The 27,501-nt window shown below is 40.6% G+C and overlaps 1 protein-coding gene across 2 annotated transcripts in view; it reads left to right on the plus strand.

Moving 5' to 3' along the window:
* nompC (no mechanoreceptor potential C) overlaps positions 1-27,501 on the plus strand; it is a 213,664-nt gene that overhangs the window by 109,432 nt on the left and 76,731 nt on the right. For both annotated transcript variants that reach the window (XM_083122460.1, XM_083122459.1), the window contains one exon: positions 10,589-10,789. In XM_083122460.1, coding sequence (XP_082978586.1) covers positions 10,589-10,789 — 201 coding nt within the window. The remainder of the gene's footprint in view (positions 1-10,588; positions 10,790-27,501) is intronic.

Consider the following 27,501-nt stretch of genomic DNA (forward strand, 5'->3'; position numbering starts at 1 on the left):
GCTACTTTGCGTGTTGATTCATCCCATCACCGCCAGGCAGCGCTGGGTAGAGAGTGGTACAATATACGCGCATCCTTGCTCCACATCAATATATATCCGGCAATGCCCGAAGGCAATAAAAACATCCTATATGCCGATGACCGTATAAATATTTGGAAGTCGATGTTGAAATATTGAAATTTCTCCTTAACTTCTTCTCAGAACGGCTGCAGCAATTCTTCTTGACTAACATACGATGCATATTCAATATATAACCAGAGTTTTGCAATATCGTTACTCATAGTTGAATTTTTGCGTCAGTGATATTGTTTTTCAATGCAGTTGTATTGTCTATCGACGCACTTCTGCCAACGCGACACCAGTGAGTCGATGTCCTTGGAAAAGAAATTCTTATGTTTGCTGTCTGAACCAGGAGTGTATCTTCTGATGTGAAATGTTTTCCAGAGAGAGCCTCCTTAAGAGGTATGTTGAGCCAATAGTCGCTAGGCGCTAAATCTGGAGAGTAAGGAGAATGTGGGCTAACTCTGAAGAGTAAGGAGCATGTAGGCTAAGTCTGGAGAGTGCGCTGCGACGCCAAGGGTCCGGGTTCGAATCCCGGTCGGGCTTGGTTGTTTGTGAATGTCCATTCATCAATTTCATCATTTCATCACTCATCCCCATCTTCGCAAATTAGCCAAGAGGCACAAAACGCGAAGTAAAATAAACTAAATCAAATCAAATCAAAATCAAAAGTCTGGAGGGTAAGGAGGATGTGGGTTAAGTCTGGAAAATAAGGAGGATGTGTGCTAAGTCTGGAGAGTAAGGAGGGATGTTGGATAATCCTATTCGTAAGTTAACAATGGTGAGTCGGTTTAACCCCTTCGGCATGCGGGAAACAAATCACTGATCGCATCTCCACACCGCGGTGCCATTTTGCTATAGGTTCGCCGTTAACAAGATTATTGCCATCACCACAGAGATTTATTGCAAAATTATGATTATATATTGATGATGCTTTGTATCTTAAATGAAAGATAACTGGGACAATACGGGGAGGAAGCTATTAAGGCCTTATATGCAATTAGCATATACCATATTCGGTTCCTATTAACCGATTGAGGTCATCTACCGAATAACATTGCAACCACCGTTTATGGTGGCAGATATGGAAAAACGGTGTTCTAATTTTGAGAATATGGGCGTGATATTACTGGTAAATTTTATAAACAGATGGCATCCTGTTCTACACCATAAATTTTTGTTTGGAAGCATATCGTGTAAAGAAAACAATATAGCTGAATATTATGCTTAATCTGTGAAATTTGATGTATGTTAGTTGTAACTTTGTTCTGAGTCGAGTTGAAACAATTTTGGAAATTACGTTACACCAGCAGCTACAACACCGATACCAATGTCAATAACCTCTATTAAACTCACTATCATAGCCTATACGTGTAAGAAAATAATCAGAACGCTCCCCGTTTTCTATAGAATACTAATTACTAAAATATGGAAGAAAGTATCGTTATGCTGAGATCGTGTCCGTCTGTGTCAACTAGCTATAGCCCAGAAACTACAAGAACGATAAAATCAAAATTTGGTAGACGGCTAGACCTATCAAACAATAGCTCACAGCGTATAAGTATATCCCCCCGAAATAATAATATTAATACTAATAGGCAATAAGACTTTTAGTTATTAGTTCGTAATAATAGTACTTTTATTATTAGTATTATTTCACTATTTTATGTCAACAGTCTGATCTCCCTACAAAAGTTCCTGGCGACATCTATGCATGGAGCACGTCGAGTAACGTTTGACGTTACTTGTTTGAGAGGAGTTTGATCAAAGCAGCAACCGTCATCCGTACCAGTGTTGTCAAAGGTTCAGGAGAGAGAATCAGCAAGCGTAAATGGGTTCTGGACAGTAAAGAACTTTTCTATTTGTAAAGTATTTTAATTCGGTCCAGGAGCATTTTTTCTGGATCAATTTAAATACGGTCCGGGAACCTTTTCTCCGTGTGATTTTAATACGGTCCAGGAACCTTTTTTGCGTATGCATTTAAGTATGTTCCACGAACCTTTTTTCCGGATCAATGTAGAATTAATGGGTATTGGACCTTTATCCTTTAACAGCCATGCATTTAACAGCATTTAACAAAGGGTCCCCTGTTCGATCCCTGTGGAGGCACATTTTAAAATGTAGGTCCAGTCCCGATTAGCCTTCCGTATGTGTGTATGAATAACATGTTCCTTGCTCCTATGAATTGAAAAATTGGTACTTCGGTATTCAAGGTTTTAGGTTCATGCCCTTGACTTGGGGTTCCTTTGTAAGTGTCCTTTCACCATTATTATCTACAGTACTCATCATTCGTCCTCATCATCGCGATTAGCAAAAGGTGGAAGATACCCAAGCAGAAAGAGAGAAATGAAATGTTTTGTGATTTGGTCATATTCTGAGAAGTGGAATTTATAAATTGGCTGCTCTAATATCATAGTCCAGCAATCCAAAATTGTCGGTCTGAACTTAGTAATAAAATATCGTGATTTACTTTGTTAAAACATGGAATCCGTGCTATATATCACGACACAATGATCCATCCCCAATTCCAAAGCTCTTAACATTGTCAATTGTCCTCCCTCCCTCTTGCTCAGCGGAAATAGAGATATACTGTCACGTGGTTCCATAGAAGAAGAAGGCTTACACCGCCAAGCACACACACTGCGAAAGTTCCAGAAACAGACGAGGGCTTGTCATAAAATCAGAGCGAGGTCACGCTAGCTCTGCACGCCTGGCGCGAGTCTTTTTTTCTTATTTCCCAATATGGCGGACAATGATGGCGCCCGGGAAGAGACTTCCCCCAGTTGCTTCTCCATCACTTGTCAGGTGATGTGGGTCTCATGGCGCTGCCTGTATGAAACGCGAGGGTTTGGGAACTGAGGTTGGGTTCGTGTTTTTTTAATGGCCGCGTCTGCCTCTGTGCGATGGAGCCCGGCTGACGGCGCTTCAGGGATTTGCCCGCCAGGATGTGGAAGAAGCTTAAGAAGAAGATTACGCCGGAAGTAGCCGCCGCGCGATTGGTCAAAACCGTAAGTCATTTGGTCCAGAAACATTTTGCTACATCCTAGCTTCGCCAAGATGCTTAAACTGCGATTTGTGAATATCTTATCTGTTCTAATGCTTCAATAACTTATTGGTTTGTATCAGTATGCCTGAAAGGCTCAACCCCAAGGAGCACAAGATCTTAGCTTTTCGTTTTCCCTCATGAAACGTACGCCCTCCTCCTCTTCACCTCTTTCTTTCGTTTCGTCACTTCTCTCTTTGTCGGACATCGTTTCTTCTCTTTTATTGAGTTGTAAGGGGGTGATCCTTTCTGCAGACATCCAATATCAACCTCCCTTCTATACTCTGGATTGTATTTTGGAGACTAACGAGGCTCTGGTGCCTAGGCTCATAGCCAATATAATATTCTCTGGGGCTCGTTTTGTGTCGTCCATGAATATTTATGATTGTCTCCTCATCCATCATCTTATCGTCATTCATCCTCATCTTCGCAAAATGGCAGAAAAGAGAAGAAGAAATAATCAAGTCAATGAATCATTCTCTTCTTTATCTCTTTAAGGGGTCCCGGGTTCGATTCCCGGTGGAGGCACACAGTGGTTTGGATCCCACTTTAAACTGTAGGTCCAGTCCAGATTAGCCTTACAGTGCATAAAGTGGACTTAAAACACCAACTCAACAACAACTCTTTATGATTCTACTTTCTTCTTTCAACCCTTCATACGAGCAATTCTTTCTTCTCTTCCCTGCTTTTGTCTTTTTTATCATTATCTTACTCTTACTTTGTTGTATTTCTAAATTTCTTCTACCTTCTGCAAATGTTTCAATTTCTCCGTAGATTTTCCAATGTACACGTAGGGGCCTCCCCGATGGCGTAGTAGTAGAACTGTCGGCACATAGTCAAAGGGTACCCTGTTCGATCCCTGTGGAGGCACATTTTAAAATGTAGGTCCAGTCCCGATTAGCCTTCCGCATGTGTGTATGAAGTTGACTTAAGATAAATTTGCCCTCACCCCGGCACCCTCACTAACAACAGGTCTTTATGACCAGCAAACGAGGTGAAGCCTTGGCCACTGGAAATAATATTCCAAGGCAGCAGATCTTACACCCCATAGTAGATGCCGTCCCCCAACACATCATATGCCCAGGGACTGAACAATGATTCATTAGATATACACACTACCCTGAGGACGGAGGCAGAATTAGCCTCCGAAACGTAGGTACGTATTTAAATATTTTATGCAGTAGATAAAAGTCCAAAAACTCAAGATGAACTTCTTTGGTAGAACCACATTTCCAAGGCTTCTTGTTTTCTTCCTCTGAGTGCACTTTAAAAAATAACAAAAATATCGTAAATTTGTCTTCAAATGAATGTGCGTTATTATTAACTTTCAATCATTCGGGTATGATACAGTGCTTATTACACCAATATTATCCATATACGTAGTACGTTTCTGTAGTCTTTTAGGACACTCCTACACGTATTTTCTGATATTAGGTGGCACAATATTACAAGATTAGTTCCATCACAAACATTGCTAAGAAATGAAAACATAATTTAAAATAGTCTTGTTCATTAAATGAGTTTATTATATTTAGTTTTATGCGAGTGAAAATAATTGAAGAAATTCGTACATAAACGAAATTGAATTTTCTAAAGTAGAAGTTTTCTCTTACAGATACTTCACATTTTTAATGTCTAAAAATGGCTGCAGCCAAAAACTTGCATTTGTGGAGGTCAGCAAACGTTTCCGTGCTCCGTAAGCTTCCCGCCTGTACTTGCATGAACGCAAGCGACGAAACCTTCTGCAGACCATATGTGCACGATTACAGTGTGTTGACAAGGCCTGATCTAAAATGCGTGGAATCAACGCGTATTCTATTATTATTCTATTCTATAATTATCAGTGCAATGTGTATATATGCAGCTCTCAAATTGATAATAGAAATAGAGTTTCGAGCAATTTCTGACGTATAAAAAACGAGAAAGAGCCCGATATTTAAATTGCATAAGAGAAATAAGTAGGTTGTTCTAAATTATGACATTTCTATAATACGCCTTTCCAAGATTTCAATTCTGTCAAAATTTTATCAGTTTGATGACTTTTGAGTCCATGGTCGCACGGTGTGGGAAAACTTCTGTTCTCGAATTCCCATTGGCTGACACGACACTCGTGGTATCCTATTGGATCGAAAATTACGCCCTCTTCGATGGAGATCAGTCACGATAAGAGGTCCACTGCCTTGTGACTAGCATCAGACATTCCATGCGACGTATCTGTGTGGTACCGAAGCGAAAAAGCGAAGTTTGAATAGTTTTGCGTAAGTATATGCAATAGGATCTCCGTCTTTAGAAATAGTTTAATAGCGCTCTGTTGAACCAATAATTTTATACCGAGGAGTGCGTGATGATGTTTTTATTGGGTGTACACCAATGGCGAAGTGTGACATTTTTACGTAGTCATCGCAAGACTTGCCACACGTAATGGTAAATCTTTCAACCAGAGAAAGGGGGCAACATTTCTCCACGGTATACGCCAAAGTAATGCGATGCGATTCATATTCTAGTATCTGAGTGATAATAATATCTCAGGGTGCTGCAAGCGTATGTCCACACTCAAAGAAAATGACAAATTCTGAGTTTGTTTACCATACATTTCCGTCCGATGAGAAGTTCCGAAATTGGAAAACAAAATTCTATCGAAAATACAAAATTTTAGGTTTCTAACATTTTTTACTATAATATTACGAACGTGATTTAAAATCCGAATTACTCACAACAATAGAAAGTACTCCGTGTTTTGTAAAGCAAGAACGTTTTTTTTTTCGAAATCGATAAAATTGAACCGCAGGATCGAAACAAAATAAGGGAAATACTATGAAGGAAATGTATTGGATCCGGAACTGCTCTTTTTCCAGTTCTTTCCAGCACTAACCGTGGGTAAATTGATGCTTTTGCTTACTTATAATTTCTTTTCTATGCACCATTACTTTCATGTATTCTGTGTAAGTTTACAATACTGGGAATAACAGACACTTGGGAGCGGCGGGACCTTAGATTCACAGACCTTCTGCGAGGACTTGCGCCGCCTGACACCATTGCACTCAATAGGAAACGTAGCGGGGGGGGGGTTGGTCACAGGGGGTAGAACTGGGCTCTCCTTTCGATACGCTAAACTTAGGGAATCTCTTGCGTATTTCTAGCGGTTTCATGGTGTCACGTGACTAATTTCGCGCAAATACGCGAATAATTCTGACTAATTTTTTCACTTCTTCTCTAAAATATTTAAAATGCAATGTTTATATTATTTTTCCTTTGTCATCGCCGCATCTCCCGATGACTACACATACATTTAGACCCAAAGCGACAAAATTGTGTTTTCTTATTTTTACATAGACATAACCAACTTACCGAGTCGAGTGTTAAAAATGCACACGCAGAACTCGAAATGCATCGACTTGAGGTTGATGCGCTTTTCGTATATCAATTGACACAGTTAAATGAATAATTTTGCTTTCTTTGAGGCGATCGTGTCTCATCTTCTCAATTTACGCATTTTTAGAGTATCACACGGAATATCAGCCGATGAAAGTACCCTTCTGTGCCACAGGCGTACGCAGGTTTTATTTTAAGGAGGGCGCTGGAATTGTAAAGATGGATATTTCATAATTTAATTTAGGGGGCGGAATAATAAACTATAAAATATTTCATAATTACAATTCATAACCTTCGTGTTAGAGATTCTTCAAACCCAAAAAAATGTAATCGTGGGTCATTTTTAGGCGGGGTTTCAGTTACGACTATGGTTTTCCCCGAGTTATTTATTGGTTTCATGTAAAAATTTTAATTCTGTACACACCCTAAATTTCCTTTCTATTTCTTGCCTCTATGCGGAATCCTCGACGCACGTGCTTATTGGAGAAATATTTATTTACTTATTTATTGAAATCAACAGGTACATACCTAATTACAGAGCCCATATGAAGGATACATAGTGAATACAATTACATATATTTCTGTAATATATATAGCGAAATGATATATATATATATATATATATAAACACACACCACACACACACACACACACACACACACACACACATATATATATATATATATATATATATATATATATACTTTATCACATAATTTTATTAGGAAATTATGTGTTTAAGCTTAGGCCATTGTGTTAATAGTGGCTTCACTGAGGTCCATTAGGTTCATAGAAAAAATGTCAATGGTATTATTCTTGATTAGCAATTTATTGTAACTGGTGCACATTCTCCACAATGGAGATTTCTTTTTAATTTCCGATCTAGCCTTCTTTATAAGAAAAACTTCATTCTTGAGTCTAGTTTTCGACGACGGGATTCGAAAAATTATCTGGCAGAGTAGATGTTCAGCATCTACTTCGTGATTTAACAACTTCCACAAGAATACTATTTCCTGTAACGTTCGTCTACGACGCAGCTTTGTAAACCGACATTCATATATTAGGTTGTCGTAGTGTTCAAATGAGAGGTAAACTTTCTGAAATTTGTATTTTAAAAATCTAAGAAATCTCGATTGGACTCTTTCAATTGCTACACTGTACTTTGCTGTGTCTGTATTCCATACAACAGATGCATATTCGAGTTTTGGTCTTACATATGAATAATACAAAACTTTTAGTGCCTCTATACTCTTGAAGTCCCTCCCCATTCTAAGAATAAACCCAAGGTTCTTGAACGCTTCACTAATTATTTGTTCTACGTGTTTATTAAAAGTAAGATTTGAATAAAAAATAACCCCTAAATCCTTGACTATAAAATGTCTTGCTAGAGTATGGTTGTATATTTGATACTGAAAATCAACTGGGTTTTTCTCTCGAGTATATGTTACAAAATGGCATTTATTGATATTTAGTGTTAAATCATTGTTTATTGTCCACGTTTCTAACTTTGTAATATCATTTTGAAGTTGAACACAGTCATCTTATTTGCTTATTTTCCTGTAAAATTTCAGGTCATCTGCAAACAGCAATTTGTGTGAATTTTCAAATGAATCAGGCAAGTCGTTAATAAGTAGGCTAATGTGAAAAGAAGTGGCCCCAGGTTAGGCCCCTGAGCTACTCCAGAGGTGACTCTTATCTCGGAGGATGTGTGGTCTTTATACGTCACGTACTGCTTACGGTTCTGCAAATAGGAAGCGAGCAATTGGCACAGCGGTTCTTTTGACTCCTTTAAATTATTTCTTTTAGTTCATAAAAGTGTGGATAGATGACAGGAACTGCTGAAGGAAAAAGTACACAAATTTTGAGACACAAGATATGCATTTCCCTTTACTACCATGAACTACGCGTATAAGTAAAACAATTTTATTTTTATTACGTCTTTTAGTAGTATAGTGTTTATTTACTTTATAGTTCACAAAAACATCATTGTTGGGCGTTTCGTCATGTAAATGAAGTATAATAATGTAAGTAAATTGCCATTTAATTTATCATATTTATTGGAGTATTGTGTACGTAAATCGCTATCTAGGTTAGGTAATAATCAAAATCTAATTATTGATAACAACTCATTTGAACCAGTTTGAAAATTATATTAAAGAGGAAATAAAAAGTAGGCTTAATTCAGGAAATGCATGTTACTTCTCTCTTCATAAACTTTTGTCTTCTCCTTTAATATCCAAGAAACTAAAAGTTAAAATATACAAAACAGTAATTTTGCCTGTAGTATTATATGGGTGTGAAACTTGGTCCCTTACATTGAAAGAGGAACATAAATTGAGAGTATTTGAAAATATAATCCTTAGGGGAATATTTGGACCTAAAAGGGATGAGGAGACAGGTGAGTGGAGAAGGTTGCATAATTTAGAACTACATAATTTGTATTCATGTCCTGATATTATTAGAATAATTAAATCAAGAAGACTTAGGTGGGCAGGCCATGTGGCACGAATGGGAGAGGAAAGAGGAGTTTACAGGATTCTCGATGGGAAACCTGATGGTAAGAAACCTGTAGGAAGGCCAAGACGGAGATGGAGGGACAACGTTGAGATAGACCTAAAGGAAATCGGTAGGGATGGAAAAGTGTATATAGATTTTGCTCAAGATAGGGACAGTTGGAAGGCCTGTGTTGCTGCAGCCATGAACCTTCGGGTTTAAGAAGGCTAGAGAGTTAGTTAGTTAGTTAGCGTCGCTTTGCAACTTACAATAAAAATGAAAAAATCCAAAACACTTTCCACATATACATACTTGGCCTGTAAATTTCATAATATTTCGTCGACAATTTGGTGTCGTTCTGACACTAACCCTGCTTCTCTGACAGAATTGGTGAGTAGCAATGCATAAAAATTTTGTCCTACAGTATTTCAAAATACAACATGGCAATAAAAATCAGCACTGAACAAATTCATTTAATGATGCCGGCCTGAGCAAACTACAAATTTCACTAGATGCATTGGTTGACATAGTTTAAACCTCATTTTATATTTGCCAAGAAGCCTAGACATAATCGAACGATTACTCTTGATGATTGCGCTATAATTTATTTAATAATATATAATTTCATTGGTACATATTAATTAATGTATAAAACAATTAGGAGGGTATTTAGGAGTAAAATTGGTATTGGGCATCGACTTTGAAAATAACATTTAACCTGCGTCTCACGAAGGTTTAGCTTCACTGGCACAGACAGCGTTTTTGGATAAACTCCTAGCAATTTTAGCGCATCATTTGGTCTGCAACTTGTCAATGAAAGTTTGGTTAAGGAGGTTGCGTACATTGGAGACTTTTACTGTTGTAGGGCGTGTAAGGCCTTCTGGTAACGGACCCAAGAGTCAACCTCACTTCCCCGTAGTACATCCAGGTAACTACTTTGTGCAGGTCAACGAGGTTCTGGCGACTGGACCTGAAGCCAGTAAAATCTTTTGTAGGGCTGTGTTGTCCTGTGTTTTGTCCTTATATCTGCCGAGTGCCCATTTACAGCCTCAATTTTTAACATGGATAAGCAAGTCCTCAGAGAAAAGTGTTCATTTTAGTTACGATAATGGGTTGGACCCCGTACAATTTAAGGGGTGCAAAATAAGCTATGTGTTGACGCACCTAAAACATTTATTTCGATCAATTTAACTGTCGTAAATCGTGAACTTTTGATATTGAAATTTCTCATAGCAGCTAGATACCTCGAAAAACTGGTCAGCGACTGTAATTGATCGAAATCGGCCAGCGTGTGTCAAAACAGCAGACTTCAAAACAAAAACTTTGGAAAATATAGTTGACGTGGTTGATGCACGGAAGAGTTATTCTGGGTTAAATTCATGATAAAAAAAACAACGTTTCACCGTCATTTCTTGTAGTAGCAATAACTTGAACAAATATATACCGCTTGGTCTTCTTTCTTTGGTTATTTATTGGTACCAGACATGAAAACAAATGTTCCTCGTCAATTTCTCCTTCTGAAGAGATATAATGCAATTCGATGATATAAAATGTTCACATTAGTTCTCTCTATCTGGTAGAGATGTCGCTAGTGACTGTTTTACCTTTTTGTCCTTCCAGTCAGGGAAGATCCCTTTGCTGCTGGCCGTCGAGGCTGGGAACCAGTCCATGTGCAGGGAGCTTCTGACCGTGGACCCTCAGGAACAACTCAAGTCAAAGACGGACAAGGGCGACACAGCGCTCCACCTGGCGGCCAGGCGCCGCGATGTCGACATGACCAAGATCCTCATTGAATACGGCGCCGACATTGACTGCCAGAATGTAAGTAGAAGCATAAGTACTTACTGCTTTTCTTATAGTTCGTATTTGCTACGATGCTCGGGGGAGAGGTTCCTCCTGAGCCGGGTGAGAGGGATAGTAAGAGAAAGAACAGAGGGGAGGATAGAGATAATGTCGTAGAAAGTAAGATATGATGGGAGAAAGAAAGATAATAGAGCGGAGGGAAAGAGAAAATGCAATTAAGGATCAAGAGGGGGTGAGAAGGAAAAAGAAAGAGGTAAGAAAGATCGAAAGAAAGAAAAGATAGGTAGATAGATAGAGAAAGAGAGAGAGAGAAAGAACGAAATACAGTATATATAGAGAGAAAGAACTAAAGAAAGATAGGATAGAGAGAAAAACGAAAGAAAGATAGGATAGAAAGAACGAAAGGAGGATAGGATAGACAGAGAGGGAAATCGAAAAACGATAGGAAAGAGAGATCAAGAGAAAGATAGGTTAGAGAGTGAGAGAGGCAGAGACATCGAAAGAAATATAGGATAGAATAAAGAAGAAGAAGAGAAGTATATTGTAGATGGCTAGGGATGCGGGTGCAGAACGATTGCTTCCTAGTGTACTTCTCGTCCGGTTTCCTCCGTCTCCTGGAATGCTCCGACTTGCAGAGGAGAATTCCACAGGAAACGGAGGTTGCAAAGTACAGCGGAACTGGCTACTATTTAAGCGAAGGGTGCCTTGTCACCAGGGCTTATTTCAGTTGTAATTAGTTGGTGAATCATTGATAGTAGCAGCCAGTGCCGCCGTCAGGAAGCAGAGGTAAGTGCTGGCGCATCCCTCAGCCACCTACCCTTCTCCTCCTAATCTTATTTGGTTAGCTCAGTAAACGGTAAAACATCATCTGACCTTGTCTCATTTCTCCCGAAATAAGTGCTCTATCAATATGGTAAAGTAGACGATTTAAGTGGTGGAGATGCTGGGCAACAATCCCAGTACCTCTCGCAAGCCAAGCGAGAAATGAGATAAGGTCAGATGATGTTTTATCGTTTACTGAGCTAACCAATTAAGATTAGGAGGAGAAGGGTAGGTGGCTGAGGGATGCGCCAGCACTTACCTCTGCTTCCTGACGGCGGCACTGGCTGCTACTATCAATGATCCACCAACTGATTACAACTGAAATAAGCCCTGGTGACAGGGCACCCTTCGCTTAAATAGTAGCCAGTTCCGCTGTACTTTGCAACCTCCGTTTCCTGTGGAATTCTCCTCTGCAAGTCGGAGCATTCCAGGAGACGGAGGAAACCGGACGAGAAGTACACTAGGAAGCAATCGTTCTGCACCCGCATCCCTAGCCATCTACAATATATAACGAATATATGTAGGAAGTGAGAAAGAATGACATAGGAAGAAATGGAGAGGAGGGATATGGAAAGAAAGAGGCAAAGAGAATGAGGCTGAAAAAAGACGAAGGATGGAGTGTAGGAGAGGAAAGAGGATATACATATAAATCAATGGATAAAGTTTAAAAATTAGAAAGGTATTTATGAGTAAAATTGCTTTGATCGGGGCGCTATATCACGAAGTTTGAGAACCACTGCTCTATACAGACATCGTTTTGTAACAAGGTAAGTGTATGAAGTATTTAGGTCTCTTAGAGAGAGAATCAGCCTGTATAATTCTTGACCAAGCAATGTTTCCAAAGTTTCCACGGTCTCCGATTTTAAGGTATTTGTACGAGACAAGATATTTGCTGCTGTAGAAAGTGTTGCCAGATCCTACACCCGGTAAATCCCCTTCTGCAACTTTGTAATCGAAAAGTACTAAACACGAGTATTATTTTCTCTACATAAAAACAAAAAAAACGACAGAAAGGGGATAAGAGCATGGCACGGGTGGATTCTTCCGTGAATAGCCCTGCAAAGTTTTTCCATTAAAGGCACCGAACGGCGCGGAAACTTAATCGAACTTGATTGTAGGCTCCCGGGAAACCTTTCATGTGAAGAATCCGTGGAGTGTGGAGTGTCGGTGAGAGAGAGGGCTTCTTGCGTTGATTGAAACCCAATGCCTGGAGGCTGCACCCCGATTGGCTGCGTCATAGAGTGGCTTTCGCTCCTAATAAATACCGCCAGTTCATCTTCTCCGTCATGACTGATCTATGGGCTTCCTTTACTTCACGCTACGCACATTGACTCCCGAGGGGGGACTATATCAAACAAAAGCTGCTCAGATGAATTCAACAGGTATTATTAAGGTACGAATTCACGGGGGAGCAAGAGATATAAAGTTTCATCCCTGCCAGGGCTGAGTTTACCTCCCCCTACCACCACCAAAGTGGTTACAGTATTGCTTTGTTTTGTTTGTTTTACTTCGCTTTTCTGTCACTTTTGGTTAATCGCGAAGCTGAGGACGATTTATATGATGAAATTGATGAACGGACATTCGCAAAGAACACCAATGTCCAGGCTGGTGTCGTAGTACATTGTTCTAACCACTCCACCACGGGGATCGGCTGCTCACAATATTTCCAATAGATTTTCATAACACGTTTCTTCACGAGAGAGTGTCGGGCTCCGCTGCTGAGTGGTTATCACTAGGGCTAGGATTTTGATGCAAATGTATCTTTTTTTTGTTAAGGCTGAAACATTGCATAAGTAGATAGGAACGTGTTTTACACGTAACTGAATAAATTGGGATGCCTTTGTTGGGGCATTTTTTTGCATTTTTGACCGAAATTTTTCGGCCTTTTAGAAGTCATATTATGCATTTTTCTAAATTTTGGTGAAAGAAGGGGCATTTTACATGCAAATGTAACCCTTTGAAGCAGTAAGGTTCCCGGCTCTCATTGCCTTCAGCGCAGTTCTGAACGACTGTGTTCGAAGAAACAAAGAAATTCTGTGCAGTATTGTTGATACAAGCTGTTGTGTAACAATTCAGCTCAAACAATGTGATTTCCCCCTATCAGAAAATACATTGTCGGCGGACGGATTATTGTTAAAAGAAACAAGGGGTACAATGTTTTGTGCTCTGTATCGGACATTTTGCCATGGAATTGAAAGTGACTTAACAGCAAGTGATATTGTTCATTTCATCTCTGCTTTTTAAAATTCCTTCATATCTCTTTTCCTTTTCGTTATCTTTTCTTTCAATCCATTTTGTCTCTTGTTTTCTTTCTCTCTCCTTCACTCTTATGCCTGCTTATTTTTATTGGGTCGAGGTTCAGTTCGCTTCACACGGAAACGTCTGGGTCCGCTCTATATTATTGTATCAGTCACAATCTCAAACAGCCGACTGCGTTCAGTTATCGATTCACAAACTCGCTACAGAAGGTTCCGCGTTCGGGTCCCTGATTCTCTGTGTGTGCTTTCATAAATTTCATTCAGTCATCATGTTTTTGTCTGCCTATTTTATTCCTTTGCATGAATGTTTCATATTCATTCCATGTTGTATCGAGACTGGTAATAAATTTTGCCTAAAAATGCATTTTTTATATTTTTCTTGCATAAACCCACTCTCTTTCCCCACTTTAGCTCGATTACAGTACACAGAGGGCCTCCCCTATGGCGCAGTAGAAGCGTCGTAGCCTTGTAATCAATGGGTCCCGGGTTCGATATCTGGTGTAGGCACACAGTGGTTCGGATCCCACTTTAAACTGTAGGTCCAGTCCCGATTAGCCTTACTGTGCATAAAGTAGACTTAATACTCCAAATCAATCAATCAATACTACTATTATGTGCACAGTCTTGAAGTGCCACTCCACCTTAGCGTAACTCCCCCTCCAAACGTTAACTGTTGGAAGAAGGGGAAAATAATTTTATATCTTACGACTGTGTGTCACGGGCAATCGGAAATATACAGCAATGAGAGTAGTGGAGGATGAAGGAAGGTCATGGAGTTTGCGAAGCTGCCATGGTTGTCAGAAAAGATAGGAAAGGAGGGAGGGGTTGTTCCCCCTGGAAATTAAATGACTTTTTCTTTTTACAAATAATTTAAATTCATTATCCACATACTTCATTCATTGTCTAATATATTATTAACTTTATATGCGTGGCTACATTGCACGTGTCACTTACAAGGCCACTAGTGCCACTCGTGCCGTGGGTTGGTCACCTTTGCGGCAGAAGGTAATTTCTTTCACTAGTTTACCTATCATTCATCACCATTGTCGCCATTTGCCAAAACTAACAGAAAGCGACTCTAAATAAAGAAAAAATAATAGAATACCAAATATTAAAGTCGAAAAATGCCTAACTCTTTGTTACGTGCTTTTTTTAAAAAACAAAACTAACTGAGCTAAACTAAACTGAGCGACGACGACAAAGCAACGCAACACCGCAGAATCGCTCCCCGTGACACCTGCCTACAGTCGGAGTTACCGAGAATAAACCTAGGAGGATTTGCTTTCAAGAACCTGAAATGACGTCTTAGTACTACGGTGGTTCAGAATATACACATATATTAGAACACAGATAAATAAACAGTACATCTTGCCCTCTTTCACTCGATCTCTCATTCATACACACATTCCATGGCATATTGTGACAATATAACAATTACAAAGGTTAGACTAATTAATACTTTGACCATACTCATGCTATTTCTTGGCTACATTGCCTTTTACCATTTACCGTTTAGGATTTTAAGTATAATGTGAATAATTGTTATTTGTGCGAACCCTTTTATCTTTTCTGAAGGTACAAATATATTTCAATGAACTATTGTTTGCTGTTAACATAAACTCTGATCTATAACGTTGAATAGTCCGCCGGAATAACGATGTCTAGTTATGCCATAGCACTGATTTAAGTTATGCAATGATTTGATTTATGCAGATTCGCGGTAGATTGGTGTCATCTCTCTCACACACGCACATGGTTGGATCTTACCTTCGCTGCATTCCCTCTGACCAGGGCCGGGTGAAAGTGGTCCTACAGTTTTGGAAGACGTCCACACTCCAGCGTTGTACTTCGCTGTTATCCTGGTTGGCGAAAGTGGATCAGTCGGCAGCTCCATCTGGCATCATCCAGGCACGTATCCAGGAATTCCTTTCGGGGGGGGCTCAACACCATTTTTTTAAGGGGTATAGTAAGAACCTCACAATTGTATGTTTAAGACCAGTCGTGGCAATTGGGTTCCAAAACGGGGCGGGGGGGGGGGTATGCGGAGGGCGTTGCAAGGAAAGTTTACTTTCTCTTGGTAGCCAAGGCTTAACATTAAGAGGCAGAAAATTTTGAAGCAGAAAAATAAAAAATGGGGAGCAACTATCCCTTAAATCGTTGCCACTGTAAGGCTATCATTTTAATCAGAACGTGAAATCGGAACATTTTTTACCACTCGACTCCTCTGTTTCCATGCATTAATAATGTGTGCCGGAACCATCTCAGTATGTGTGTTTGTCCATTTCTTCTCATCAGGTATAAAAACATATATGGTATCTTTGAGTGTTTTTACGATGGATGCACGGGATGAACAATCCACTCGACAACGCGAGATCCAAATTGTGGGTTGCGAACTGGACGCAGACAGCTCTCGAATATTTATCTCCGATTCGAGCCTGAACACCACTAACGTGTCTTGTCCTCCCATTTTTTCAGCTCTTATAAAAGCCGAAACCCACCAAATTGTTCAGATTCAGGCCTTAGCACTCACAAGTGTTCAAAAATGCCTGTCACAGCTTCCGTAGTCTTGTTATACATCGGCACGAAACAAAGGAAGTCTTGTCGAATACAGGTGGATCACTAAACAATTAACGCATAATGAAAACCCTTCCGTTCCCAACACATCTAATGTTTCGTCTCCCAGTATGATCAAATGCTTACTCATTTATCTCCAGTGACGTGCCCAAGGGAGGGTTGGTGAGGTAATAACCCCATTTGACCCAGTATTCCTTTTTTTTTTTTTTAAAAAAAAAAAAAAAAAGAGGAACGTCAAAGACAGTGATAAAATGGCAAAATCAGGACTGACCACCAACAATAGTATGCGTAACCCCTCTCCCTTCCGAAAATCCTGGGCACGCCTCTTTTTATCTCGGACACATTTTTAAAAATGAACTCACCAGAAGTTTTTATCATCGTATTGGAGATTGAAGTAAGATGCGTTCTTCCTGCAGGTTTGAATATGATCCTTTAGGGTGCTGTCGTCTGCCTGCCTTCCCACCTAACCTTAACAAGGCCCTAATTTTCCATCCTTGTGACTTGGATTTTCAAGACTTAGGAAGGTTTCAGACCGAAGGGACACGCGATACATGTCGATAGGAATGGGCCAATCAACAGCAACGTTTCACACCGTAGCGACACAAAAGGCCGCACAAACCTAATCTTCAGGCGACATGGTGTGAAATCTCCCTTATTAGGCCACTGTCATTGTCACCTTGAAGTAGTAGCTCTTGTTGACTACAGAAAAAATATCCTCAACCGGTGATAATGCTCCTCAGTTTTCTTCTCTCCTATATTTTCTGTGCTTGTTCACTATACAGGCAACACCTTACGATTTGATATACACAGGACATGTACTATGTAGACATTGTAACGAAAAATCGGTTGAAGTCAAGGATGACTAGGTGGCTCAGTTGGTAGAGTCCTGATTTGGGTCCTGGTAGAGCGTGCAATTTCCGCCTAAAATGTCTACATTGCTTTCTCTTCTCGACATTCATAAAATTTTCGGCTGTCTCTTTATGGTAGTTAAGTGTTTGAATGTGTTTCGAACCCAGTAGGCTTAAACAAAAGTATTTTTTTATATCATGAAATTCTCAGACTGCATATACGAAGTTTAGTTCTGGCAAAACTAAATCATCACTCAAAACTTTGATTTTCAGTTCTATGCAGTTTAATATCCGGTACTGATGAAATATTCACTTTAGAGAGAGAGAGAGAGAGAGAGAGAGAAAGAGAGAGAGAGGCCTTGATCTCTTCGGCCCTCGAACCGAGCTAGCACTTCTCTGAGGCCCCGGATGTTCTGCTGTCGTCAATGTCTTCATTTTCGAATCACTATATCTTATAAAGCAACCAGAGGACGCTGACTGATCTGATCACCAATCGACTGTATGAATTGTCACAATTACCTCTGAAATCTCATTAACCGATTCTTTGTACACATCAATCGAAAAATTGAATCGGCGTATTTATATCCTCATTATATTGTAGAACGTTCCGCAGATAAAACGATTCGTTAATATCGCCAGTAATTGACTCCTTCTCTCATTCAAGAACGTACCCTCTCCCGCCTTCCAGAGATTAGAAATTACAACGAATCGCCCTACGTGCGGCTCTACCTTTGTTGTGCAGCTTCCAAATGCTGGCAAGTCTCTACATAGTCCTCAAGTTTGCTGAGACATCACCGAAAGCGCAAGAAAAGTGTACGTGCAATATTACCAACAACAGGGTTATAAAACATTCTTCGTCTTGCCTCGATACTTGTCTATCTCCTTAAATCATCCTCACATTATTCAAAAAGCCAAAAACCTGATTTTATCTAGTGTAAAATAAAAAAAATCCTGGGAAGGGGGCCTCGAGCCACATCAACCCCACCTTGGATACGTGCTATTAACAATAACAGGGTTATAGAACATTCTCCATCTTGTCTCGATAATTATTTCTCCCAAATTATCATGACATTATTCAAGAAGCCAAAATCCTAATTTTATCTAGTGTAAACAGAAAAAAAATCCTGAAGGGGGCTCAAGCCTCCTGATTCCCACCTTGGATACGTGCTATTGGCAATAATAGGGTTATAGAACACTCTCAGTCTTGTCTCGATAATTATTTCTCTCAGATTTATAAATTTATTATCTTCACATTATTCAAGACGCCAAAAATCTAATTTTATCTAGTGTAAATTTAAAAATTTCCTGAGAGGGGGGGGGGGCTCGAGCCACCTCATCCCCACCTTGGCTACGTGCTTTTAATAATAACAGGGGTATAAAACATGCTCCGTCTTGCCTCGGTAATTATCTCTCTCCTTACATTATTTTCACATTATTTAAGAAGCGAAAAACCAAATTTTATCTAACGTAAAGTGAAAACTTTCCTGGGGAGAGGGTCGAGCCCCCTGTGCCCCATCTTGGATACGTGCTATTATCAATTACAGGGTTACGGAACATTCTCCGTCTTGCCTCGATAATTATTTCTTTCCTTAAATTATTGTCAGATTATTTTATTTCACACCACAAGAAACAAAAAAAACTCATTCTATCTAGTGTAAACCTAAAACTTTCGGGGGGGGCTCGAGCCCCCTAAGCCCCCCTCTGGATACGTGCCTGGCATCATCGGATCCTGGCTTTACTTGTTCACTTCACTGGCACGTCCATGACGGTACACGTACACTGTCGACTCCATACGACAACTAGCGCAGTAATAGGTCAGTCCTTCGCGGTCACTCGTACGTAGAGATACGTGGCTTGGGAGATGAGCCGAACATACGTAATGAGCCATTTGCGGGTTCCCATGGACACACATGGATATTAAATGTTATTAACTTTCGTATTGACTGTTATGCACTTCGGTATTAACTTTGCTATCAATTGTTATTAACTTCTACTACTTAGGACGTTGTTTCGGACGATTAACACAGGTGGACGTGTCTGGCGTTATTCTCACGTACAACACGTATGTGCACGGATGCGTTGACGGCGAGGGGGAAACTATCCCCCTGGGTCTACTCTGTTCTACTCCATGGCTCTAAACACTCACGCGAGTAAAAGACAAATCCAGACCACGGGTCTGATCGCGACTCGGAGCTAGGTCGCGCGTAGCTCACACTCCGGTGGCGATTCTAGGCAAACTGTTTCTTCGCTGTTCCTTATCATCCCTTTTATTCAAGATTTGAACGTGGTGACGCTCTAGTCTCTGTGTTTAGGTACCTATTTATTGTTTCTGGTGCTTTGACCGTTGTCCTCCTATCCTGGTCAACGCTCAGTCCGGTCCTTAACCTCTGGTAGCAACCCTTCGTGCAGAGATTAGGCTAAATCCTCCGCTATTGTGTCAGGCACGGACAGAGAGCGCTATCTCCACAGGGATACAGTCTCCCATTGAATCCAGCGATGGATATTTAATAATTAATAACTCCCGTAGTTCTGTTCTGATTAGGCTCAAATCTTGGAATCAGTACTTTAATGATGTGGTCTTCCGCTGGTTAAAATCTCATCCAATTCGGTCCATTGGTTTAGAAGTTGCTCTTTTCCTGCTATTCCCTATATGAATGCATGTAAATCCGGATTTGGGCGAAAAACTGTGGTTGAGTAAGTTACCGTTGGCTAAGGCAGTTATTCGTGACGGATTATAATATTACCAATTGTAATTAATTCTTAATAACGGGCAATTAGGTTAATTACCTGTTACTCAATATTTGACCGTTATACTCACCAAGTTTGTAGTGCCTATAAATCATCAAAATACAAAATATCGGGTCTATTTGCAAAATCTACTACCAGGTGGCAGCAGCGATCACCGTTCCGCCTGCTTTAACTCGATGAATACATCGCGATCGCTTTCCGCGCCTTCAAATTAAACACACAGCTATTGTGTACTCGGTGGCGACAGACACACAAGTCATTAAGCGAGGCAAACACCTTTGGGCTATAAATGTGGAACCCGAGTCGGGAATCGATCGCGCTGCCTCCGGAGGGACGAGCTAATCGGGCGGTTAATCAGAAATGCCCCCGTCAGTGAAGCATCTGTCAAGGATTTGATGTGCGATGACGTCCCTATGCAATTTCGCTCGGGTAGGCGAAATTCAGGAATGCTTGGCTTCGGTGGATCTGGCTAATAAGATTCTTATTTTCTAGCCTTCACACACATTCTCTCTCTTCCTTTTCATGGTTCCCCTCCTTCCTCTTCTTTTCTCGATTTCCCACATTCTTCTGTTTCTCTGCGTTTGTTCATTTTATCTCTCCTTATTTCTTCCCTCGACCCTCAGTATTCAGGTTCCTTCTCTCTCTTTTCATTCTAATTTATCTCCTTCCTCCTGACATACATCTCTCTCCATTTTTCATTTTCTCTCCCTCTTTTTTCTTCCATCTTTAGTTCTTTTCTCTCCGTCTTTCTTCCTAAGTTTTTATCTCTTTATCTCTTTCTATTTCTATTTCTGTTACCCTATTTTCTGTTTCATTGTTCCTCTCTTGCTCTTATTTATTTCTAACGTTTCTTCACTTCCAATATTTATCTCTTTCATCTTTTGTCACTATCTCTTTCTTCCACCCTTCCTTCTCTATCCTTTCCTTCCTTACTTTCCTTTTAATTAAACAAATATCTTTTCTGCGTGTAAATATGTACTCGAAACCGATTTACAAATTCTGATCCAACCTGATACTTTAATTCAACATTCAGTATGCAATATAAAATGAACCAAATGAATAAAGTTTGGAAATTTTAGTGCAAATTTTTCCATATTCTTAGCACATGACAACATATTTAATATAGTTTTAGCACCTAAAAATCTGGTGTCATATGAGCCTCAAATAGATATAAACTAGACTTCCTATTGCTGTCTCTAGAGGAGAAGACGGAAGCTCTGTGAACTAAATGGATATGTGAGAGGCAGCGGCAGTAAGTAAAGGACCGAAGGAATAAGAAAGGGATGTCCAACACCTGTGTCGAACGTAAGAGGATGGCGCAAGTGGAAAATTGAAATTCTTGAAACCAGATGGTGCTTCTACTTTGGGAAGAGTCTCCTGAGATGGCTGACTAAGTTAAGGAAGATTGAAAGAATATGAGAGCAAGAGGCTTTAGGCAGACAACGCTGGAGAAAGAATTTTCGACGAATCTGTTCTCCACGAAGATGCGGAACTGAAAGAGAAGAATTCTCTAAGATCTCGGTTAATAATATTATTTTATCTACCTTTGCCAAGGGGTGCATATACACAAAATATAACCTCATTCGGACAAAAGGTACTCAGGTTAGAGATCAGTTAGGTCATTGAACTCATACGCGTAACTTGGGGGGGGGGGCACTGACCCCCCCACAAATCTTCAGGTTTATTAAAACGTATACTTTAATGGTACTTTTGTTAACCTCCTTGGACCCGAGGAGCGAAGTAATGAACAATTTTTATGATTTCACAAATGTAAAAGTTAGCAAAATAGTCATGGACGCTATTTTTATGGGATAGAAAAATTTTCGATTCTGCCCCACTACAAATGTAAGCCCCAAGTTCGACTCTGCCCCCCATCCCCCAAAGTTAGGTCTCAAGTTACTCCCATGATTGAACTCTGGCCTAAACATTACCAGTATGTAGTTAGAGATCGGTTAGTTCATCAAACTATCCAGTCTAATTATTGCTTATTTTAGGGAGAGCAGGAAAAAGTTTATTAAGTTCTTGCCTTGACTCATTCTCACCCGGCCTCCCCGATGGCGCAGTGGTAGCGTCGTTGCCTTGTAATCAAGGGGACCCGGGTTCGATTCCCGGTGGAAGCACATAGTGGTTCGGAACCCACTTTAAACTGTATGTCCAGTCCCAATTAGCCTTACTGTGCATAAAGTGGACTTAAAAACACCAAATCAATCATTCTCACCAAACAGGTCAGTAGGTGCCGGGGCCTGTCCCGACTTGATACCTTTCCGGAGATGAGGTCTGCTTGAAAAAGGTTTTGTTAAGCTATTAATTCATGTACACAAAATAAGCGTTCATAACATGCATCTGGTAAGAGTATTGAGTTGTGTTTCCACACAGAAAGACACCATGGAGTGTTAATAGTAACAAGTTTGAACATTGTTGATAATTACAACAAATACGGGTGGTATCAAAACGAAATCACGTCCCAGTGCTGTTAAGCGTACAAGTATGATAACTTCGTAATACGATAAAAGCATGGTACTCGAGAAAATTTGTTACCCTCGCCTTTTCACACAAGAAATGCATTCAAATGCATACACAAGTACTGGGTGGGTCTTTTAAAAGAGGCCCCGTGGAAAATGTGCTCCTTGCATGTAGGCAACACTGGTACATCGAAGAGAAGAGCGGGGTAGTGAACAGTCCAGGATATCGGTGCCAAGTAGTTACGACAACATGACATAGAGGGGGATTGAAAAGAAAGTGTCCAATGATAACCTTGAGGCAGGCAGCGTGCAGGTCAGTTGAGTGTAGTTGAGCGGCGAGGAAAGTTGTGAGTGTGGTTCCGTGGGTCAGCATGGTGTTAACGGTGCAGCAGCGTATCTTTGTTGTCGAGACGTATGCACGCCTCGGTTCTTGGAAACAGTGTGCAGATTTGTTTACGACGGAGTTCGCGGTGAATGGAGTTCCAGCGAAGGCCCCAACCAAATCAGTAATGCAAAAACTGATTGCAAAATGGCGGGAAACCGGATCCGTGCTGAATAGGCCAAAAGTGCGTCCAAAGACTGTCCGCACTGAGGCAAAGGTGGGCGACGCAGCGCAGCTAATGATGCGCAGTCCACGAAAATAATCTCGGCGTTTGGCACGACAGTTGCAGGTGACCCAGTCAACCGCTATGCGGATCCTGAAGCAGGACTTGAACTTGCATCAGGTGCGGGATGTGGACAAGGCAGCTCGCGTGCAGTTTTGTGAGTGGTTTCTGTCCAATATTGCTCCAGAGGTGCTGCAGGATGGTTACTTGTTCCTTTCCGATGAAAGGTTCTATCTGTCAGGCTACATAAACTCCCAGAACACGCGACACTGGTCAGGTGACAATCCACACATGTTCATGGAGGTTCCACTGCACGCCCAGAAACTCGGTGTCTGGTGTGCCGTGTCGTAACGCCGCATCATCCCCGTGTTCTTCCATGAGACTGTGAACTCGGCTCGTTACATCAGTAACATATTCAACGTGTTTGTTGAACAACTGACTGAGGATGAGCGAAGGAACGCTTACTTTCAGCTGGATGGAGCCACGGCGCATACAACATGTGCAACGATCACGCGCATTGAGTCAGTGTTCCCGCCTGATCGCGTCATCAGCCGTGGCACGAACCAACCTTGGCCACCTCGTTCTCCAGATTTCTCACCCTGTGATTTCTTCTTGTGGGGAGCTTTAAAGGGACAGGTGTATAGCAACAACCCTCACACACTCGAAGAACTCCAAAACAATATTTTCACAGCTATCCAGGACATCCCGCAGGATATCCTCGCCCGTGCTTTTCAGAACATGTGGTATCGTCTGCACACGTGCCTCGAGGTCAACGGAGGACACTTCCAGCACCTCTTCTAGGTAGGTTGTTGTCACGCTGTACTGTATTTACAGAAGAGATGTTTCATTCATTTACGTTTATGTCAAGTTGTCTAAACTGCTTGGCACCGATATCCTGGACTGTTCTCTACCCCGCTCTTCTCCTCCGTGTACCAGGTTTGCCTACATGCAAGGAGCACATTTTCCACGGGGCCTCTTTTAAAAGACTCACCCAGTATATAGAGCCTTCCCGGTGGCGTAGTAGGAATGCCCTCACCTGATAATAAAGGGGTTCCGGGTTCGATACCCGGTAGAGGCACATAGTGGTTCGGATCCCACTTTAAATTGTAGGTCCAGTCCCGATTAGCTTATCTGTGCCTAAAGTGGACTATAAAAAACTCAAACAAGTATCACATCCTTTCTGTGTACATGTATTTTCCTGGTGCATCTTAAAACAAGCCACCCTCCGTGGCGGAGTGGTTGGCACATCGCGCTGCGACGGCAGCGGTCCCGGGTTCGAATCCCGCCCTGGGCATGGATGTTTGTGAGTGTCCATTCATCAATTTCATCATATCATCACTCATCCCCATCTTCGAAATTAGCCAAAAGTGGCACAAAAGCGAAGTAAAATAAAGCAAACGTAATGAAATCAAAGTTTAAAACAAAACAACATATGTTTCGTTGTGACAAGTAAAACTTCCAGATCTGCATTTTTTAAGGTATAGCAAATATTTATTAGATTATTTTACGTCGATTTTCTGCCACTTTTGGCTAATCGCGCCGACGAGGGTGATTGATTGTATGATTAAATTGATGAGGGACACTCACAAACACAACCCATGTTAATGTCGGGATTCGAACCTGGGACCCCCGGCGTCATAGCGCGCTGTGATAACTACTCCACCACGTAGGTCGGTGTAACTAGTTAGTAACCAAAGTACCGAAAAAGTAAAGCGTAACATTTATTTCTGAGTAATATTAAGAAATGAAAATGATATTAAAGAGGAAACCAAACCCATATTTAATTCAGGTAGCTCTTGTCAGAAGCTTTTTATTTTACATATATTGTTTCACGATATGATCGAGATTTTTACATTTCTAGATCGATGCAAGAAATTCACTATAGCTCGTAGATACCATCAATAACAATAATTGCAATTGCTGATTTAAATATCGATACTGCTAAAAGTAATTCGAATTTCCATTAAAAGATTCGCAGTCAATGTTATCAGTGCCTTGAACACGTTTATGCTGCATTGTCAGACAATGAATAAAATCCAATCCCCTTTCATGTCTGCGCTTCGATTGATTTTACGGGCAGTATAAAACTATAGGACGTTGTAAAACGATAGGCGTCTTCGATACGCTGGGCCTAGGCGGAATCGAAGGTTTTGCCCCGAAGCCGTTGCGAGGGGAAACGAAAGTTATTGCAGACGAAGTTGCGAGAGGAAAAGAAGGGAGATTAGGGAAAGATAATCGCAAGATGGGAGATGACACGGTCTTGCACCGGGCCATCGGATTCCCCTGCTCCTGAACGTATTGATTGACCATGAAGGTCGGGCGGCTTGATTTAGTTCCACGTAAGCATTACGTCAACACGAATTCTCGTAGGGGTCTCTTTCTCCAATGAGAGAGATCTAGAGACAGATCTAAAGAGACGAGGAGAGATTTAATAGGGCAGAAAGATGGAACAGAGAAATGGAGACACTCACACATAGAATGAGGCAAAGAGACAGGAGAGAACGCATGCTAAAGAGTAGAGAAACCAGGTAGTGAGAACATAAAGAGGAAGATATAGAGAGAGCGAAAGACGAGGAAATAGGGAAAGAGCGAGATAGGAAGGGAAAATGACAAAGGACATGAAGAATGAAAAGAGAAGGAGGAGAAGGGTAGAAAAGGCAGATGAATGTTAAAGACAGAGGATAGAGAGGGTAGAGAGAAAGAACATAAATCAAGGCTCAAATCTTGGAACTAGCACTACAATGATCATACGCAAAGAGAATATATTATAACTTTTTGAAAGGAAAGTTATGCAAGTTCTAGCTCAAACAGGATACTTATTCAATGCGAATTCTATACTCAAGTTAGGATTTATCTTATATTATTTGCAGGTGCAGGTTGTTTTTTCTGTCTGAACCTGAACATCACATTGTCTGGCTCCAATCTATGCTGAGCATATTTAATAATACAGTATAATTCTAAGGTACATAACATAGTACAACCTCCAGCATCTGTCTCTCAGGGATTGTTCCTAATATACAATAAAAATACACACAAGCGACAATAACTTATGTTCAAAAACTCATATACGGAATTATTATTTAGAATTGTAATTGCATAAAGTGGTTTCCTTCCATGTATGGACTTTAGGTTGACAGTGCTGCTTATTAGGGTCCGAAATTTGGACGTTGCCAATCATTCCACTACGAATGCGTTACGTTCGATCGTAGCACGCTCGAGCGTGGGAGATTCGAACGAGTTTGAGCGAGCGCAAGTGGTCCGATGCAGTACTCCAGTCCTCAACGACCATAATGTACGTAGGTGGAACTTATAAAGGCAGTGAAGTCTATTTATAGACATTGGCATTCGTCGAACAATTCCATGTATGCGCAATTTCTGAAAATATCGCACTTGCTTTCATATGAATTGGCCCCAGATGAGTTTCAAGTGAACTCTGATCTCTCTCACTTAAGACGTTCTCTTGTTAACAAATTCAAGCCTAAGGGTCTCTAGAGTGGATGTTTAATTAAATATACGTGTAGTCTTTCAGTTACGAAAAAGGAAACTGGATCTCAAAAGCAAGGTATATCAGGTTAAAATTTAAAGTTTACCACAAATATAGTTTCAATTAAAATGTCAAAAAACTGGAAATACCGTGCAATTAGTATAATTTGCTTTCACAGTATAAAACTCATAATGGTGCAACTTCATTCATAATCATGTAATGTTGAACGCAGAACATAAGTTAACAAATTATTATAAAGTATTTTTTTAAACTTGTGTTTAGATTAACGCCAAGATATAACATCCCTTTGAGGGCCGGTCAATGCATCGAGTAAGTCGACCCTCCTCCCCTTCCCCGGAAGTTGGTATCGTTTATTTCAAATTAGAGAAAAGCCAAAAATCTTATTATTGATGGTCGATAAATAAAGTTCAGTAAACAATTATTACCAACGGTGAGAAAGCGGCTGAGTTGATCTTCTTGATAAGCGGGTTGCTGTGATCTTTGATCTTGGCCCAAAGGGTATATTTATTCCTTGCAGAGACATCCTAAATCATCTCCAATTTCAAAATCTTGCTGTGCCGGACCCTGTGGCCGAGTGGTTAGCACATCGCGCTGCAACGCCAAGGGTCCCGGGTTCGAATCCAGCTCCGGTTTAGTTGTTTGTGAATGTCCAATCATCAATTTCATCATTTCATCAATCATCCCCATCTTCGCAAATTAGCCAAGAGGCACAAAAGGCGAAGAAAAATTTAAAAAATCAAATAAAAAAAATAAAAAATCTTGATGTATCTGGGAGATAGAAGTTGAACGTGGCCAATTTCCTATTAGACGAGCAGCTCTATTTTGTATGAGTTGGATCTTCAGAAGGTTGGAGAGTGATGTCTGCGACCAGGCTGGAGTAGCGTATAAAAGGATTGACTACATCTCAT

This window comes from Lepisma saccharinum, chromosome 5 (assembly GCF_977018435.1).
Source record: "Lepisma saccharinum chromosome 5, izLepSacc3.1, whole genome shotgun sequence".
In the NCBI taxonomy this organism is placed as follows: Eukaryota; Metazoa; Arthropoda; class Insecta; order Zygentoma; family Lepismatidae; genus Lepisma; species Lepisma saccharinum.